Source organism: Hibiscus syriacus, unplaced genomic scaffold (assembly GCF_006381635.1).
Source record: "Hibiscus syriacus cultivar Baekdansim isolate YM2019G1 unplaced genomic scaffold, ASM638163v2 tig00111273_pilon, whole genome shotgun sequence".
NCBI classification, from domain to species: domain Eukaryota; kingdom Viridiplantae; phylum Streptophyta; class Magnoliopsida; order Malvales; family Malvaceae; genus Hibiscus; species Hibiscus syriacus.
In genome coordinates this window covers 903,060-921,495 of record NW_024063040.1, presented here as the reverse complement: position 1 = coordinate 921,495, position 18,436 = coordinate 903,060, and the positions used below count along the sequence as shown (strand labels likewise).

Below are 18,436 nucleotides of genomic sequence, written 5' to 3'. Positions count from 1 at the left end.
TTCATTTAAGCTTAAATACATGATAAATTAACATGAAATTAAGAAGAAATTTCATGAGACCAAGTCAATTTCAGCTCCATTCCGTGGCCTTCATGTCCTAAGGTAAGAGAAATTTTATTTTTCATTTTTGAGCAATTTCTTTTGGATTTTGGATCGAGCTGTGAAATAGAAAATTATTCTATTCGAAAAACGCCATCATTTGGTACCATTATTGCATGCTAATCTTGCTTATGTTCAAAGATACCGAATTCTAGGGTTTATGTTCATATTATGGTTTATGGAATTGATGATGAATTTTGATGTTTTTTAGGTCGTAGAATCGTTTCCAAGCTTGTATGATGATCAAAACTTCCTATAAATAATTCAATGATGTTTCGGCCTAAACCCTAATTTAGGGAAATTTATGTTATGATGAAAATTGATTAGGACTTTGATTGTAGATATTTAATAAGGTTAAATAGAGGTTGATTTCATGCTCGAATCAGATCAAAATCTAGTAAAATCATGAAAAACCTAGTCTTGAATTTTCAAAGCATTCGACCTAGGCTAAGAAGGGTGAGAAATATTTTGGAAAAATTATGTAGGGCCTGGAAATGATGTAGGAAGTACTCGACAAACATTAGAAAATTTTGGAGACCATTTTGTAATTTTTGGAAAGTTGGGAGACCTATTTGACAATTATGAAAAAGTTATGGGTTAATGTGTAAATGTTAAATATTTGATGTACTATTCTTTAAATTAATGTTTGAGTGTTGAAATTGATGTTAGAATGTGAAATTGGATTATTTTGGGAAGTTGGTAAAAGTTAAGGCTTAAATCATAAATATGGAAAAGTTGGGAACTTAAGTGAAAATGTTATGTGAAATTTGGATAAAAAGGGACTTGAATAATAAATTTGAAGTGTTATGGTCAACAATTATATTGTGACATGAAGTTAGTATCGAATAAGTATCGAAAGAATTTTTAGGAAATTATTTTCTATTGTGTACCTATGTTAGTAAGATTCTAACATGTGGTTTGAATTTGAATATGTTTGTAATGATGTTCATTTAGATCATGTGCTTGAAATCAAGATCAAGCAATATTAAAACTAATGAAAAGCTTAAGGATGGAATATGAAATTATAAGGGAAGTTTTCAAGCTAAGGACATCAGGTGAGTGCATTTAATTTGTGTTTATGTTATCACAAAAACATTGGCTCGTGATGAGCCAGTGACAGGGTTACCATGGTAAGAAGTGACTCCTAATGTTATGTGAATTGTGAATCTAGTCTAAAGGTTCATTTATTTAGCATATAGAATTATGGAATTAAGCTAAGGATGTTAATTAAGGAAAATTGTCTAGAAATTTATGATTCAAATAGTAAGTTTAGAAATTCACCAAAAAAATATATAAAAATAATTAGAGGATGAATTTTATACCTTTCGATTTTTATACAAGTCTAGTTTTTTTCTAAAACAAACGGTTAATAATTTCGAGGTGTATAAAAATATATGAATTTTTAATCGATGATAGGTTAGAAAACATGGCTACAAATTATGCTCAAAATTGCTTCTGTCAATCAACTTTGAAAACTCGCTATTAATTGTTCAAGTTGAACAAAAGAATTTCCTTATATGGTTAGATTTTTATTTGAGTATATTTTTTAGTGGTATTAACGGAATAATTTGTAAGCATGTAAATTAATACAAAATAATATTTATTTGAAGGTAGTGTAAACTACTAGAACATAAAATTTTGATAAAATTGGGTAGCTGAAAATGTGAGAACAATGGATTAATTCTAAAGCTTAGTGAGGCTTATATTGTGATTTATTGATTAAGCGTCAAAGTGAATGCACTTTATTTATTTAGCTATTTTGATTGAGGATGACTTATGATAAGTCAACCTCGTATTATTTAAAGTATGTTTTCTATCTTAAGTAAGAATTATTATTTTCATGATGTTTATGTCTTATGAGAATGATTGGAAAACAAATTTGAAATGAAATATTGATTATGAAACAAATAAGATATAATCTAAAAGCCCATTGTATGTTGCATTGAGAGTCATAAGAACAATTGACATGCCATGAGGTGGAGTGATTATGATATACCGTGTTGTCGGTGGGTACACTAGTATATGATTTCGACGTGATTGCACTTTGTGTGCACAATACAATTCCGATGTGATTGCACTTTGTGTGTATAATATGATTCCGATGTGATTGCACTTTGTGCGTATGATACGATACCGACGTTATTGCATTTTGTGTGCATGATATGATTCCAATGTGATTGCACTTTGCGTGCATAATTATGTTTCCGATGTGATAGCACTGTGTGTGCTTATATGTTCTAATTATGTGCAAGCACCGTGTAGTGCTTGCACGCATACACTCGTCTGACTCATATATCTGGCATTCTTACATTGGGCTATGAAAATGAAATAAGGGAAGTTCTTAAAGTGACTGAAAGGAAAAGAATATGAATATGAAAAATGAAAGTTCTAAAATGTGTCTGAATGAAAAATATATGCAAAATATATTATTTCTAATGTTGATTACATGATTTTTGATAAATCATGAAATGATGATTTTCAGGTTTCAAGGGGAAATCAACTTGAACAGCTTAGTTTGAAAGTTTTAATGTTTTTATTATTTAAATTACAGTTTCATGCTATAATACTTTACAAAATTTATATTTTATATCATTTTTAGTTATGATGTTGTCTCACTAAATTTTACTTAGTGCATGATGATTTTCATGCGTAAGTTCAAATAAAGAACAATAACGTGAAGTGAGAAGTTTTTCGAGCATCTTTTGAAAATCAAACCTACCTACAGTATCAATAAGATATCCTATATTTGACTTGTTAGTGGCATTTACATTATATTTCTTGGCTACTTTATTGAATTTATTTTAAAAAGGTCTAGAATAGTAAACTAGGACATTTTATCTTGGGTAGTTTATTTATGTTCGTATTTATAATTAAATAGTTTACATATAATACTAAGTTTATAATTGGGTTTCAAAATCAAGCAGTGTTTAGACAATTTCACATAGTTTATGAACAATACCAAACTGCCTAATCGCTGCTTGAAATCAGATTCGTTTACAATGATTAAATATTATTTAATGATTTTTATACGATTAAGGAGAAAGTTTTAAAGGTGAAATAGGAAATGTTTAAAAAGAACAAAATTTTAAGCATTTACGTTCAGCAAATGTCTGCTAAGTTCATGTAACATCTTTAGCTCGTATTTCGAGATATATACAGGCTATGAGTGTTATATATATATATATATATAAACGACCATTAGTATCTAGACACTTGTAGCCTTTATGTGAAGGGGAATAACCTAGAAAGACACATTTTGACGACTTAAATTGAAGCTTATGTTTGGCACACCCAAAAATCCTGAGGAGACATACCTTCAAGAGCTCTTGTAGGAAGTTTGTTGATGAGAAAGATTGCACTGACGCATCATTCCAAAACGTCAAAGGTAATGAGGCCTGGGCAAGCATAGACAGGACAACTTCAACCACTTGACGGTGTTTCCTTTCTACTATATCGTTTTGTTCGGATGTGTGAGGACAAGACATACGATGAGTTATTCCTTGTTCTTTCAAGTAAAAATGTAGAGCACCAAACTCACCACCGCCATCCGTTTGAAACATAAGTTTGACATTAAATTGCCTCTCAACCTGTCTAAGAAACTGAGGAAACACTGTTTTAACCTCTGATTTGCGTTTAAGAAAATAAATCCAGGTATACCTACTGTATGCATCAGTAAATGCTACATAATACTTGAACCCATTAGAAAACACAGGTGTTGGCCCTAAAGATCAGCCAAAATTAACTCTAAAGGATGTGAATAAACTGTTTGAGAGTCATAAAAAGGCAATTTATGAGATTTTTCTAACTGACATGCTTCACACAAAATTTTCTCTTTATTGATGCATAAAGATGTTATATTACAACGTTTTAGAGCAGTATGCAAAACCTCTTTCGAGGGGTATCCCAGCCTCTTGTGCCAGGTTTCAAGAGAGACTTTTAGAGCACTAACCAAATTACAACTCACAACAGACTTATTAACAGCAATATTTTTATTACTAGTAGTTTGAACAATATTATTTGTAGATATAGCATGTATAGGCCATCAGTTTCACTTCCCTTTAAAAACACTTTATGGGTACGAAGATCACGAACTTAGGAGAAGTTCGAATAAAACTCAAGAAGAACCTGATTGTCCTGAGTAAATTTTGAAACAGACAACAAGTTTTTAGTTATACCAAGAACAAATAAAAGTTTTCTAATTGACATGCTTCACACAAAATTTTATCTTTATTGATGCATAAAGATGTTATATTACAACGTTTTAGAGCAGTATGCAAAACCTCTTTCGAGGGGTGTCTCAGCCTCTTGTGCCAGGTTTCAAGAGAGACCTTTAAAGCACTAACCAAATTACAACTCACAACAGACGTATTAACAACATTTTTATTACCAGTAGTTTGAACAATATTATTTGTAGATATAGCATGTACATACCATCGGTTTCACTTCCCTTTAATAACACTTTATAGGTACGAAGATCACGAACTTAGCAGAAGTTCGTATAAAACTCAAGAAGAATCTGATTGTCCTGAGTAAATTTTGAAACAAACAAGTTTTTAATTATACCAGGAACAAATAAAAGTTTCTTGAGATAAAGCTTATTATTATCTGCATATATTGATGCGTGATCTGTGTATTTAATTGGAAGAGTATCTCCATTACCTACTCTAACATTACCTGAACCCATCTTTGTGCTGCCAATTTGAAGATTGCTAAAATCCTTGGTAAGGTGATGGGTGCCTCTAGAATCCGGATACCGTGCATTATCATCCACAGTTTTTAGTGTAGCAATGAGTGCCTGTGAAGCTATCTAAGGTTGAAAAGTGGCAGCAGTCTGAATAAAAGGTACAGATTGAGGTGCTGTAGGAACAACATGATATGATGCTGGTAGTACACCCATCTGAAGAAAACCAACAACAAATGAAGCGTTATTATAAGCATTCAAAGGTAGATGTTGTGAATATCTCTGCTGAAACAAAGTAGGATAATTTTGTGAAGCTGTCAGAACAGGTGCAGCAGGAAAATAAACAGGATTGCAGGTAGTTTGAGCAACATCAAGACCAGTATGTGAGCAGGTATTAGCTTGAGAAAAAGCAAATGACTCATTACCCTTATAATGACTCTTATTATTGTTGTTATTCTACATAGGACTAGAAGATTCATTCTTGAAACTAGAGTCAAACCTGTAATAACATCTCTCTACAAGATGTCCCATTCTGCTATATAATTGGGACTGAGGTCTAGAAGAAGAGTATCTCACACCCCTTCCCCTATTGTTATAACTATTCGTTGAGTAATTACTCTGAGTACTAGTGACAGTATATTGTTGATCCACATTATTGAGTTTAACAAGATTAACACTAGAAGAAACTTATTCAGTTTGAGTAGTAATATGAGCACAACCAGAGACATGATTTAGTAACTGAGATTGCCTAGTGTCAACATCCAACAGTATAGTATTGACAGATCTTAGATCAGGAAGTGTAGGACTGCAATTATTGCAGTTATAAAGGATTCATATTCATGTGACAAAACATTTAAAATAACAGTAATTTGTTCATGTTCAGAGATCAGTTCACCACAATTAGCAAGTTTGTCACAAATAGACTTAACACTCATAAGAAAATCTTTTATACTAAGATCTCCCCTCCTTTGAGAATGCAATATTCTCATGTATAACATCAGTCTAGAAGTGGTTTTACCACTATACAACCTATGCAAGGTATTCCAGATTTCAGAAGCAGTATCAAAACCTATCAAGTGAGGTAACACCTCCTCACTTACTGTAGAGAGCAACCATGAAGCAAGAGCCTCATCTTGCTCATCATATATTTCATACTCATGTTTCAAACTTAGAACACCATCCCTATTAATATACTGAGCAGGAGTGACATTGTTGTCAATGAATCTCTGCAATCTATGAGTTTGTATAGTTAAGAAGACTTGTTGACGTCATAGAAGATAATTGTTGCCATCTAGGGTTACAATTATCTTCTTAGTTGAGAAAATCTTATTAACAGGTTGAAGGACAGTATTACAAGAATTATTAATAGTGGCATTTAGATCTGGTGAGCTAACATTTCCATCAGTGTTTGTCATGATAAACGAGAGAAAAAACACAGGAGAAGAAATCAACAAGATGCAACACAAGAATCAACCAAACAGTTGCACACACCGAAAAAGATCAATTGCAGCAGAAATAAAAAATGAGACAGTGAAACGATCTCACCGAGAGATTGAAGAAAGATGAACACAAGCTTAAAAACACACAAACAAACAATAAACGAAAGCAAACAGAGCAGAGAACGATCAAACAAACAGAGAAATCTGAAAGAACGACAGAACGAAGAACCTTCAAAGGAAGACCAAAGGAGGAAACTCAGATGGACGAACTGACGAATCTCCAGAATTTAGAAGTTCTAATACCAAGTTAGAGTTCTAGATGTGAAGAACAAATAGATTGAGAAGAGAGAAACGGAATGAGTGAAGAAGAAACGTGAAAGGGATTTAGGGATTTTGACAAAAGTCAAACGAGATAATAGGAAAAAAACTATATTTCATAACATAACAATATTTCATTAAAAGAGGGAAGCCCACTATTTATACAGAAAAACCTAAAGGAAACCAACTAACGAAATAGTCTAAAGAATGGTTAACAAATTAACTGTCACATAACAGAAAGATAATACTTCACTAGTCAATTCTCCTGAACACGACAATCTTTACACAAACTTGAATCCGTAGTAAAACCCTAAAGATGAACCCGTCACGGTTAGAACCTATTATTATGGTTGGATCTGGTGCTCGACTAATAGCTCCCTTCAACTGGGAAAGCCTCTCAACGGATCTCATGGCCGCCCACTGTCGGCGCTGCCTGTGAAAACTCAGAAATGCTCCACACTTTCACGGACTTATCCAGGCTTCCACTGTAAACGATCCACCGATGGGCATTCTCCGATTCATGATCCTTTTCGACGGCCATGCACTTCACTGGCCCAGTGTGACCCGTTAGCACTGAAAGGCACGTGTGGATGTTGCCATCTTTACGCCAAACACATATAGTTTTATCAGCGGATCCGCTGAACACCAGACTCCCAGCTGCCGCAAGGCAAAGTATGGCTAATTTGTGCCCTTTAAGGACTCCGCCGTGGGATAATTGTTTACCGAGTTCCCAGAAATTGACAAAGCCTTCACTGGAACCACAGTAAACTGCTGAACCAGCGGCATTGATTATTAACGCGGTGACCGCACTTTCTTGCTGTAAAAGAGTTTGAGTCAGCGTGTGCTTTGTTCCTTTACGTTGCAGTTCTCTCTTCCACACTTTAACGGTTCCATCAGCTGAACCGGAGAAAACCATTTCTCCCGTGATGGAAATGACTGAGTTTACAGCGTCTTCGTGTGCTTGAACTGATTCAAGGCATTTGGAATCTGAAATTCTCCAGACTTTGAATGTTCGATCCCATGAAGCAGAGTAAAGAAGACCTTGTTCGTCGTTCAAGCTCAAACACGACACTGCATCCGAGTGTCTGATCCATAAAGAACGCTTGCGTTTCACTTTCTCGTAACCGCTTGGTTTAATGGAGCTTTTAAGGATGTGCTTGAGAGTTGGCAAAGTTCCAGCTCGTTTATGAACGCTAGGGTTCTTAGGCGACACTTTCCAAACGCGAATCTTCCCATCCTGATGACCCGTGAAAATCTTTTCCCCGGCTATAACAATGGCCTTAACCAATCCACTGTTGGATTTAAAGCCTGTAAATTCTTTCAAATTCTTCCACACACGAATGTTCTTGCTATCGGAGCCAGTGTAAAGAAGATCCTTTGTGGCCGCTAATGAATAAATATGGCCTTCTTCGCGTACAATCGAGCCGATGAGACTATTCGGAGGAACGTTACCGTCGTCTAAATGGTTCCCTGTAGGCTTGTTCAGAGGAGAAGCTTGTTTCCATGGCGACATGGTCAAAGGTGAGGCTTCGCAACTGACCCTATTGGTTTCATAAAACGGCGGTGCGGCGGATACGCTGCTGTAGCGGATGTTGAAATCATCTTCACTGGCGGGACCGGTGACGGAAATGTTGGGTTCCGAATATATGTTTTTGCCATTTCTGGCTCTGGAAAAGCCATCAGTATCTGTAAACATTGTGGCGTCTCTCATTACCAATCAGGGATGAAGGAAAACCAAAAAAGAATAGAGCACCCAAAAACTAAAGCGATTTCTAAAAATACGAAAACGAAGAAGAGATGATGGACAAGAGGGATTTGAGGGTTGAAAACAGTATCGGAAAACCAAGTTTAGGGCAAAGGGAGAGGATGCAGAATGTCCATTGGAATCCAGGATCCGTTTTACCTAATATTAAATTGACTCTCTAGTTGCATTCTTTAGTTCCAAATACAGCTTGTTTTGTTTATAATTATACGTAACTGGTTCTGTTTTTAGGGTAAATCACTCATACAACCTCTAGATTATAGGATATTATTATTTTGTTGCATCTTAGATTTTAAAAATTTATAAAATTATCATTCAATTAATAATAAGTTATAAATTGATTATTTTTCGTTTAAATTTATATTAGTTGGGCGAACTCTACTAATTCCATGTGTGACCAGTTCAATTAGTTGAAAGATAAATTTAAATTTTCATTCACTAATATCATGGGTTGGTGAAGAGGTCACAAGAGAAAAAAATACATGATGAATTGTAATGAAGTTACAAAGTTAATTTTGTTTAGGCATTTGAGTGTTGAGACCCCAATGAGTTGAGTCTGCAGAAATCAAAGTCAATGTGGTGGAGGTTGAGGATGGGTGTCCAACATCACAAAATCCATATTTTAATTAACAGCAGTTTTCTGCTGGATTTCTGCTGGAAGGAGTTTTCATTGTCAAAAGATGTTAAAATGTAAAACCAGAAAATGAAAAATTACTTCTCATATCCACATTAACTCATAAACTTACAATTTGTTCACAATATATACAAGTGTCAACTCTAACAACCTAACTAATTCAAAACTGCTTCTAACTAACTAGTAACAGAAAACTAACTGTAATCTTAACACTCCCCCTCAAGTTGGATGTTGAAAAACATTTTCAATTCCTAATTTGGATAACAGATAACTGTGATGCTGGCTACCCAAGGCTTTTGTCATGATGTCTGCAAGCTTCTCTTGTGTTGAAACATGCTCTGTTTGAATCATTCCCTCATGAATTTTTTCTCTCACAAAATGACAGTCAACCTCAATGTGCTTTGTCCTTCCATGATACACAGGATTAGCAACTATTTGAAGAACAACCTTATTGTCACAATAAAGCTTTACTGGTTTCAAGCATTTTATACCAAGTTCTGCAAGTAAACCTTGTAACCATACTAACTACTGCCATAGCTCTATACTCTGCTTCTACTGAAGATCTTGCTACAACAGTTTTCTTCTTTGATTTCCATAAAACCAGCGAATCACCAATCTTAATACAAAACCCTGTAACATATTTTCTTATCATTGGACATGACCCCCAATCTGAATCACAATATGCTAAAATTTGACAATCTATAGAAGTTCTCAACAAAACACTTTGTCCTGATTCATTCTTCACATACTTGACTATTCTTAAAGCTGCCTCCATATAAGACCTCTTAAGTTGCTGCATGAATTGACTGAGAAAATTTACTGCATATGTAATGTCAGGCCTTGTATATGTTAAATAAATCAACCTCCTAATGATTCTTTGGTAAACTGATTTATCTTCAAAAAGATCATACTCATCTTCAACATTATGCTGCACAACTTTATCATAATCCAAAGAAGTCAATTTCAAATTATGTTCTAATAGAGTAGCAACAGACATGGCTTCTTCCAAACCAGTATCTTTGATTAAGTGAAGCGCATACTTTCTTTGATTCAAAAGTATACATTCTTTTGATCTTAATACTTCAATTCCTAAAAAAATACTTCAATTCACCCAAATCCTTCATCTTAAAATGACTATTCAAAATTTGCTTCAATTTAGTAATCAAAACACTACTATCACCTGTTATTACTAAATCATCAACATATACTAACAAAAAAGTCATTTTACCTTCCTGCCTCTTGATAAACAGAGAATAATCATACTTGCTCTGAACATAGCCAACAGAAATCAAGGCTTCTGTAAGTTTCAGATTCCAGTGCCTGAAAGCTTGCTTAAGGCCATACAATGATTTTTTTCAGTCGACATACAATCCTCTCCCCCTGACTGCAAAAACTTTTTGGTAACCGCATATAAACTTCCTCATAAAGGTCTCATTGTTAAAAAACATTGAAGACATCCATCTGCAACAATGGCCAATTGAAGACAAAAACAAGAGCTAAAATGGTTTGAATAGTAACCATTTTGACCACAGGAGAGAATGTATCAACAAAATCAATTCCCTCATGTTGATTATAACCTGTAGCAACCAAGCGAGCTTTATACCTCTCAACTTTACTTGATGCTTTGTACTTAACTCTGTAAACCCACTTACATCCAATAGGAACTTTTCCTGCTAGTAATGGAACAAGGGACCATGTTCTATTAGATTCCAATGCATGAATTTCCTCTTTCATTGCTTGAACCCAAAGGGGATTTTGAACAACCTCATAATAAGATTGAGGCTCAGAAGTTTGAGAAATGGAAGACAAAAAAACTTGAGTATGAGTGGGCAAATGAGAATAAGAAAGATAACTAGAACTGAAACCTGGTGAAGAAGATTGACAAGAACATACAAAATTATTTAACCAATAATGAGGCTTAGACAATCTAGAAGACTTCCTGGAAGGGACAGGTGCACTTATTGAAGCAGAAGACTGGACTTGAACCTGAGAATCATGTTCATTAGCATCAGAAACCTGCTAAGTGGGAACATTATTTTGAGGAACATAATTATGAGAACTTGGAGAGGGTAATACTACAAAATCACCATCAGGAACAAAATGAATAGATGGAAAAAAACAGAAATAGAATTATAAAAGGAAGAAGAATGATGAAAATGAAACTGATCTTCATGAAATTTAACATCTATTCTAATGAACAACTTTTTTAAATCTAGATTAAACAACAAATAACCCTTTCAAGTTGGAGAATATCCCAAAAAATAGAAGAAAAAGCACGAGAATCAAACTTATCACGATGTGTGAGATTTGTTGCAAAACATAAGCATTCAAAAACTCTAAAATGATCATAAGTAGGTGATTTATGATATAAAAAGTTCAAAAGAAGTTTTCCAATACAAGACTGAAGAAGGCAAACGATTGATAATATAACAGGAAACTAACACACTCTCCCCAGAAATTGAAAGGAACTTGAGATTGAAAACGGAGAGCTCGAGCAACCTCCAAAAGATGTCTATGCTTACATTCTGCAACTCCATTCTGTTGAGGAGTATGCACACAAGAACTTTGATGGATAATTCGCAAGGATTCAAACAAGGGAGAACATTCAGAATTAAAAAACTTGCGACCATTGTCACTACGTATGATTTTGACTGAGACATAAAATTGAGTTTGAACCATCAAGATAAAGTTTTGAAGACAAGAAAAAACATCATTCTTAAGCTTCAATAAGTACACCCATCAACAATAGTAAAAAAAATCGTTGACCATCATGAGTTGAAATATGATAAGGTCCCCACAAATCAATGTGAATCAAGCTGAAGGGATTAGTAGTCCTAGAACTAATAATTGGGAATAGAAGCCTAGACTGTCTAGCTAAAAGACAAATATAGCAATTATGAACAAAATCATTGTGCAAAGCAGTGTTATGAAACATAGGTAATCTACTCAATTGAGAAGTTGGAACATGCCCTAAACGAGTATGCCAAAGATGTGTTTTATTTGCATCAAAAAATTTACAAACATTGAGAGAAATCTTAGAACCAATACAAGATTTACAAGTATACTTTTATAAATCAAAAACAGAAAAAACAAAATTTAAATGGAATTTGAGCAGATAAAGACCCCTAAATCCTTTACCAATCACCCTCATCATGCCACTGTAAAGATCCTGCAAGATGCAAAGATCAGGATAGAACAAGACAACACACTTTAAATCATGAGCTAATTTGGAAATAGAGATGAGATTGTGAGTAAAGTGAGGCACATGAAGAACATTAGAAAACCGAAGACCATTTGATAATTTAGCAGATCCTATGTGAGTGACATAAAAAGATTTGCCATTAGGCAACTGAACATATCTAGGAGGAGATGTACAAGGCACATGATTAATCATGCAAGTAAAATCTGACAGGATATGATCAGTTGCTCCAGAATCTAGAATCCATTCAATTGAAGTATGAGCAAAAGAACAGAAAATACATGCCAAATTCATAGAGGAATCTGAACTAGAAGTCTGATTTGAAGCCTGATTTAGAAGCCCCAAAAACTGCTTATATTGCTCCGATGTAAAGACTGGAGGAGTTGGAGAAACTGATTCAGAATCATATTGAACTACCATGGTAGCCTGAGAGCCATTTTTCTTGTTGAATTTCAAGTCAGTTGGAAAACCAATAAGCCAATAACAGTTTTCTTTCTTATGGCCCTTCACCTTGCAATGATCACAGGTTCCATTAAACCTTCTACGAGTGCCAGAAACATTAGAATACAAAGTTCTAGATTCCATAATAGGAATAACACCAGACAATTGAAGACGGTGGGACTCTTCTTGAATTATTATATAGTATGCACTATTGACTGATGGTAAAGGTTGCATCAATAACAGTTGACTACGAATAGCAGCATAATAATCATTCAATCCCATTAAAAACTGAAAAAGTCTCTGATGAGATATATGCCTCGAACTAGATTGAGCATTCTCACAGGTGGAATTTAAAAGAGGCACCAACGCATCATACTCATCCCAGAGATGTTTCAAACACGATAAATATGCATAAATAGAAAATTTACCTTGAGATATGCCCAAACTAAAGCTGCACTTGAGGCAAAAACAATACCAACAGGTTCCTTGCTCATAGAATTGATGATCCAGGAGAGCACAAGGGCATTGCATTTGTCCCATTGAGCTTGAAGAAGAGGTTGAAAATCACCGCGACAACATACTCCATCAACAAACCTTAACTTATTTTTGGCGAGAAGAGTGATTTTCATATATCGACTCCATATGGTGTAGTTGTCTAGCCCAGATAATTGATGCAAAATTAAAATCGTACCAGGAGTATCTAAATGATGAAGATATAATGGATGATTGAAATCAATCACGGTGGAGTCCGCCATAAGAAGCATCGACGGTGGCATTGCAGCGGTTTCGTCGTCGGCACAAAACAAACTGATCCAGAAATATGAAAAGAAAAAAAAACAAGAACAAGCCCAAGAAGAAAAGGCCCAGTGATATCGATTAGCCTGATCCCATGTTAAAATGTAAAACCAGAAAATGAAAAATTACTTCTCATATCCACATTAACTCATAAACTTACAATTTGTTCACAATATATACAAGTGTCAACTCTAACAACCTAACTAATTTAAAACTGCTTCTAACTAACTAGTAACAAAAAACTAACTGTAATCTTAACAAAAGACATCAACTTTCCCATTTTTTAACTTTGAATTTCAGACATCTAACACACTGATTGAACCAGTTTCTTCCATTAGCTATTTTGGATTAATTTAAATGTCAAACATCAAGGGGTTGCTATTGTTTTTGTTGGCCGAACTTTGTCCTAAAAAACTCAATCATGATCTCCACAGCTGTCATCTTCTAGTTCTACGTTACTCCAGCTTAACTGCTTCCTCGAATCATTTTTTGCCACGCTAATAATATGTTAGATGTATAACAACCTGAGACGAAAAGAAAATAAAAATAAAATACTTTATAGATCCACAATTTGCTTCTATGGTGATTCATACAAGTCGCGGAAAATGACATTCAATTTCTCGGTAATATCTCGTCGTAAAATTTGTGTACATGAATCAAGAATAAAACAAACACAATTATTAAAATGTAAAATATTTGATTAAATAATATGAATAAAAAATCATAAATATATGAATAGTAATAAGTTGAGGCCTGCAATTACGCCGTTTCCTTAATACAAATTTTCGGCCACTCCTTAGTGCTCGAGATTTTTTGTCGTCTGTCTCCTAGGATATAACAACAAGATGATCAGCGCACAACAACACAATTGCCGAGATCACGAACTATTCCTTGTCTTCGCCTATCACCAAAAACTAGAGAAAAGAATTCTTTTGAATTTGTTTTTGAAATGTTTTAAAAAAATTCTATTTAACCTAATGAAACATTAATGAGAATCAAACAATTAAGCAATTTCCAAAATTATTGTTTTGATTAAAGGAATCTATTAATATTTATCCTTTTAATTTCAAAACAGATTTTAAAAATATATTCTCTATTTGAGGAAAATATCTCACATTTAGGTTAAAATATATGCAAGCCCACAAAGAGCTAGACCAGTTTGGACATTCACATTACCCACATCGTGCACTTCTACACATTTATGAACCATCAATTGGTTCAACATTTTTCTCAATAACGTTTGGATCATTTTTTCATTCAAAGCTCCAAAATTATCAAATTTTTTCCAACATAATAAAGAGGGTCAACTATAATATATAACACTGAATTTTGGTTGACTACTACTAAATTTTATATTGTTCTAATTATAGTACTAAATTTTAGTTTTGACTTTCGCTTTGGTTATACTACTAGGCCATTAAAATTTAAACAAGATAATGTTCATGGACAAAACAACATTGTTATGGTGTGATTATTAATTATCAAAATGATGTTGATTTCGAAACTAAATTTTAAGAGTGTATCGATTGTGTCACTAAACCTTTAAATAGCTCATCTTTTAGGTGATATGCTTTTTTTCGACCATAATTGATAGTTAATCGTCGCATGTCATCAATCATCATTTGTGACAAAATCGATATCAAAACATTAATATTTTATTCCCTATTTTTCTCATGTGATTGATTTTTCACGAAATCTATTCAAAATCGACAAAATTAAATAAAAATCTATCATTTTTTGAGGTTTGAGACTTTCTCATATTTGAGAGAATTGTGAGTGTTTGTTTAAAAATCTACGATGAAAAGCATTATTTTTGATAAAATGAACAACAAACCTCAAAATTAACCTCACCAGATAGTAACAAGATGAGATCGAGCTAGTGAACTTTGTGAAAAATTAATTCAGTAAGAGAAAGAAATGTGAAATATGAGTATTTTAATATTGATTTTGCCATGAGTGATGACCGATGATAAAGTGATTAGTTGCCAATTACAAGTAAAAAAATTTAGTGCCCTAAACTGAATCTTTTTAAAGTTTAGTGACAAAATCAATATATATATATATATATATATATATATATATATAAATTTACTTTCTAAAAAAAATATTATTTTAGGCATTAATAACCGCACTAAAATGATACTAAAAATATTATTTAAAATTTATTATTGATAAAAATATGGAAAAATATTTTAGAAATCTTTAATTAAGTAGTTTTGAAATATATATTTAATAACATTTAATTTTAAAAATATTTAAAATAATCGTGATAAAAGTTTAAAAAATTTAACTTTTAAAAAATCAATAAATGATATTTTTAGTGGGATGGATGTAGTATTATTTAGTGTACATTATTATAGTGACAAAAAGATCCAACGCTGTAAATTGAACTCAAAATCAAAATTTAATATCATAATAAGAGTAATTAAAAGTTTAGTAATATAAACGATACACATCTAGAATTTAATAATATATAGTAATATAATTAATAATAATAATAATAATAATAATAATCTCATATGATATTATTATTTGAATCAATTCTATTTTTTACTAACAAATCTTTTTACCTAAAATTTAATGAGTTTCTAATCTTTGATTTATACCCAAACAACTCTTTTGTCTTATTATTTGTACCAACCTTTACTTTCACCTGAAATTAAGGTTTACTTGTATAAAAATCACATGACAAGTGCTGCAAAAGAATTATAAACTAACGGTATAAAAAAGGAAATATATAACCACTTATCGGCGTTACCCAATTGACATCATAAGCTTTATTTTTGTCTTAAAAACTTGCTCTCTTCAAGGATGTGACCGTAACGGCTGCCCCCAACGCCGACTTGCCGACTTCGATTTCAAAGGAATCGTAACGCCTAAACAGTTCCACCACCAAGAGCCTCGACATCAACACCACGAAATCCTTGCCGGCGCACTGTTTGTTCCCCAATGTCGGTTGCTGAGTCTCCGGTCCATTCGACCAAAGCACGTGCTTCAACAGCTTCTCTCCGTCCTCTCCGATGAACCTGTCGGCGACGAAATCCTGCGATCTCTCGAATATCTTGGGGTCTTTCGTTGCAAATGGTTGGAACCCGAATAACATCTCCCCTTCTTTCACTTGGAACACGGCGTTGTGGCTCTCGATCAAGAAATCCTTCTTCGCTCTCCCGTATTGTAACGGGACGGGTGGTTCGATCCGTAATGCTTCGTACACCACGGATTTCATCAATGGCATCTGTTCCATGGCGGCCATTGTGAGTTTCCCACCGTTGGATCTGATGGCTGATCTGATCTCCGTTGCTAACTCGGTGTGTAGCTTAACTCCAGCTCTGCCGATCCATTTAAGCATGTTGGGGAAGAAGATTTTCATGCCACCGAATGAATTAAAGCACGTTGCGAATATCAAATTGTGGCAAGCTTCTTCTCGTGAAATACCCATTTTCTCAGCTTCATCTTGAAAGAAACCAGATGATTCGTAGAAAAATTCGTAGATTCTCTGGTAATCCTTTTTAACCAAAGCCGGAGGGAGGGGAAAAGTATGGATCAAGAGCTCTTCAACGTATTTAGGGAGACCAAGAGAAAGAACCGGACCCAGTTGAAAAAGGACCCATTTACTAATCAAACTTGGACCATCGGTACCTAGTTTAGTATCTCTTGGGTTCGTACCAAAGAAAGCCCGACACAAGAAGTTAAACCCAGCTTGATCGTTAGCCGCCGGAAAACTGCTTCTACCTTTCACGCCGAGCTCTTTCTCTAATGTTTCGAATAACTCAGCGTAAGAGGCTTGGAACTCGGGGATCACTTGATCTCTCCTGGATTTCAAGAGAAAAAATATAAGTTGTTTGAGCAGGGCGTGCTTGGGCTCGGAGGGATCGAGATACGAGAGGATTCGATAGCCGCCGGTGAGGTCAGTTGACGGCATGTAAGTGCCGGTGAAAAGGTCTTTTTTCTCAACCTTGGTGACATCGAAAAGAACAGGGAAACTCTTTCCGTCGAGTAAAGCAACAACCTTTGAGTCTTGAGAGATGAGAGGGCCGGGTGGCATGTTAGTTCGGAACACCGTTGAATTATATTTCTGGATTTTCGATTTGAAAAACTCATCTCGACCTTGATTGTAGAAATAATCAAGTCGATCTTTGAGTGGACCAACATAAGGAATCCCATAACTCCCCGGGATTTTCTTCACGGGAAGCTTGCCTTCTCCATTGTCTGAAACGACCTCCGCCGGCTCAGCCATATATGGTTTCTCCGACACGGAGGCTCTAACACGCCGAACGACAACCCGACGCGATGTTGAAGTGGTCGCCGACTTAGATGATGGTTTTTTCGATGAAACAAATTGCAGATGAAGAGAAGTAAAAGGTAGAGGAGAAGAAGCCATATTAGAATGGAATAAGAATGAGCTTATTGCGTTCCGAGTCGGGAGAAAATTATAATAAGCTGGAGTGGGTTGCAAGTGCTTGGCAGAGCCGTGTGTTAATTTATAGTAGTGTCCAGCAAAAAAAAAAAGTGAGGGGCCGAGTTGGACCGGTCGGTGACTTGAGTAAAGCTCGAAACTTATTGATCCAGTCATGAAAGGTATGACCTTGTAATATAAATCAAATATTTATTTCCTGATTAAATGGGCACGTGGTCGGTATGAGATAGGTTGTGGATACCAGAGTTCAATTGGTACTTGATTATTAAGATTACTGTATGAATATTTTTATGTTGAATTGATATTTAAATTTGAAATTTCTATGCGTTTTTCTGTTAATTAATTAAATTATTAACGTGATATCAATACATTAAAATATAATGTAATTAAACGTTATAGATTGATATCTGTATAATTTTTGAATTAATATAAATTGATTACATGCCATATCAAGTGTTTTTCCATATTTAAGTATCAAGTTATTATAAAATAATTTAAATATTAGTTAATGAAAACCTATCAACTTCCTCCAATCAAGTGGCATCAATAGTCGAAGGAAATATTATTTTTTAAGATTCTAAATTCGAGCAATAAAGTTTATAGAAGTATGACTTGTCAATAATTAAAAAAGATTATTAACATATACTACCA

General features: G+C 34.2%; 2 protein-coding genes and 1 long non-coding RNA gene across 4 annotated transcripts; all 3 read right to left on the bottom strand.

Moving 5' to 3' along the window:
• Positions 1 to 3,301: 3,301 nt before the first annotated feature.
• Positions 3,302 to 6,640, bottom strand: LOC120157564. Of its 2 annotated transcripts, none has more exons than XR_005519148.1 (3): positions 6,449 to 6,640; positions 4,774 to 4,996; positions 3,302 to 4,624 (listed from the first exon to the last, which is right to left on the bottom strand). It is a non-coding gene; the product is annotated as an uncharacterized LOC120157564 (long non-coding RNA). The 2 variants fall into 2 exon arrangements; XR_005519149.1 differs by having other exon boundaries at positions 3,302 to 3,698.
• A 156-nt stretch (positions 6,641 to 6,796) lies between these two features.
• LOC120157518 (protein JINGUBANG-like) lies at positions 6,797 to 8,260 on the bottom strand. The gene has a single exon (XM_039168617.1). The coding sequence runs from the start codon at positions 8,246 to 8,248 to the stop codon at positions 6,935 to 6,937; it is 1,314 nt and encodes a 437-aa protein (XP_039024548.1). The 5' UTR covers positions 8,249 to 8,260; the 3' UTR covers positions 6,797 to 6,934.
• Positions 8,261 to 16,122: 7,862 nt separating this feature from the next.
• Positions 16,123 to 17,783, bottom strand: LOC120157697 (allene oxide synthase 1, chloroplastic-like). The gene has a single exon (XM_039168754.1). The coding sequence runs from the start codon at positions 17,747 to 17,749 to the stop codon at positions 16,157 to 16,159; it is 1,593 nt and encodes a 530-aa protein (XP_039024685.1). The 5' UTR covers positions 17,750 to 17,783; the 3' UTR covers positions 16,123 to 16,156.
• Positions 17,784 to 18,436: the final 653 nt, after the last annotated feature.

Bases quoted from the DNA above. Each gene is read 5' to 3' on its own strand.
- LOC120157518 (XM_039168617.1), bottom strand. From the start codon at position 8,248: ATGAGAGACGCCACAATGTTTACAGATACTGATGGCTTTTCCAGAGCC.
- LOC120157697 (XM_039168754.1), bottom strand. From the start codon at position 17,749: ATGGCTTCTTCTCCTCTACCTTTTACTTCTCTTCATCTGCAATTTGTT.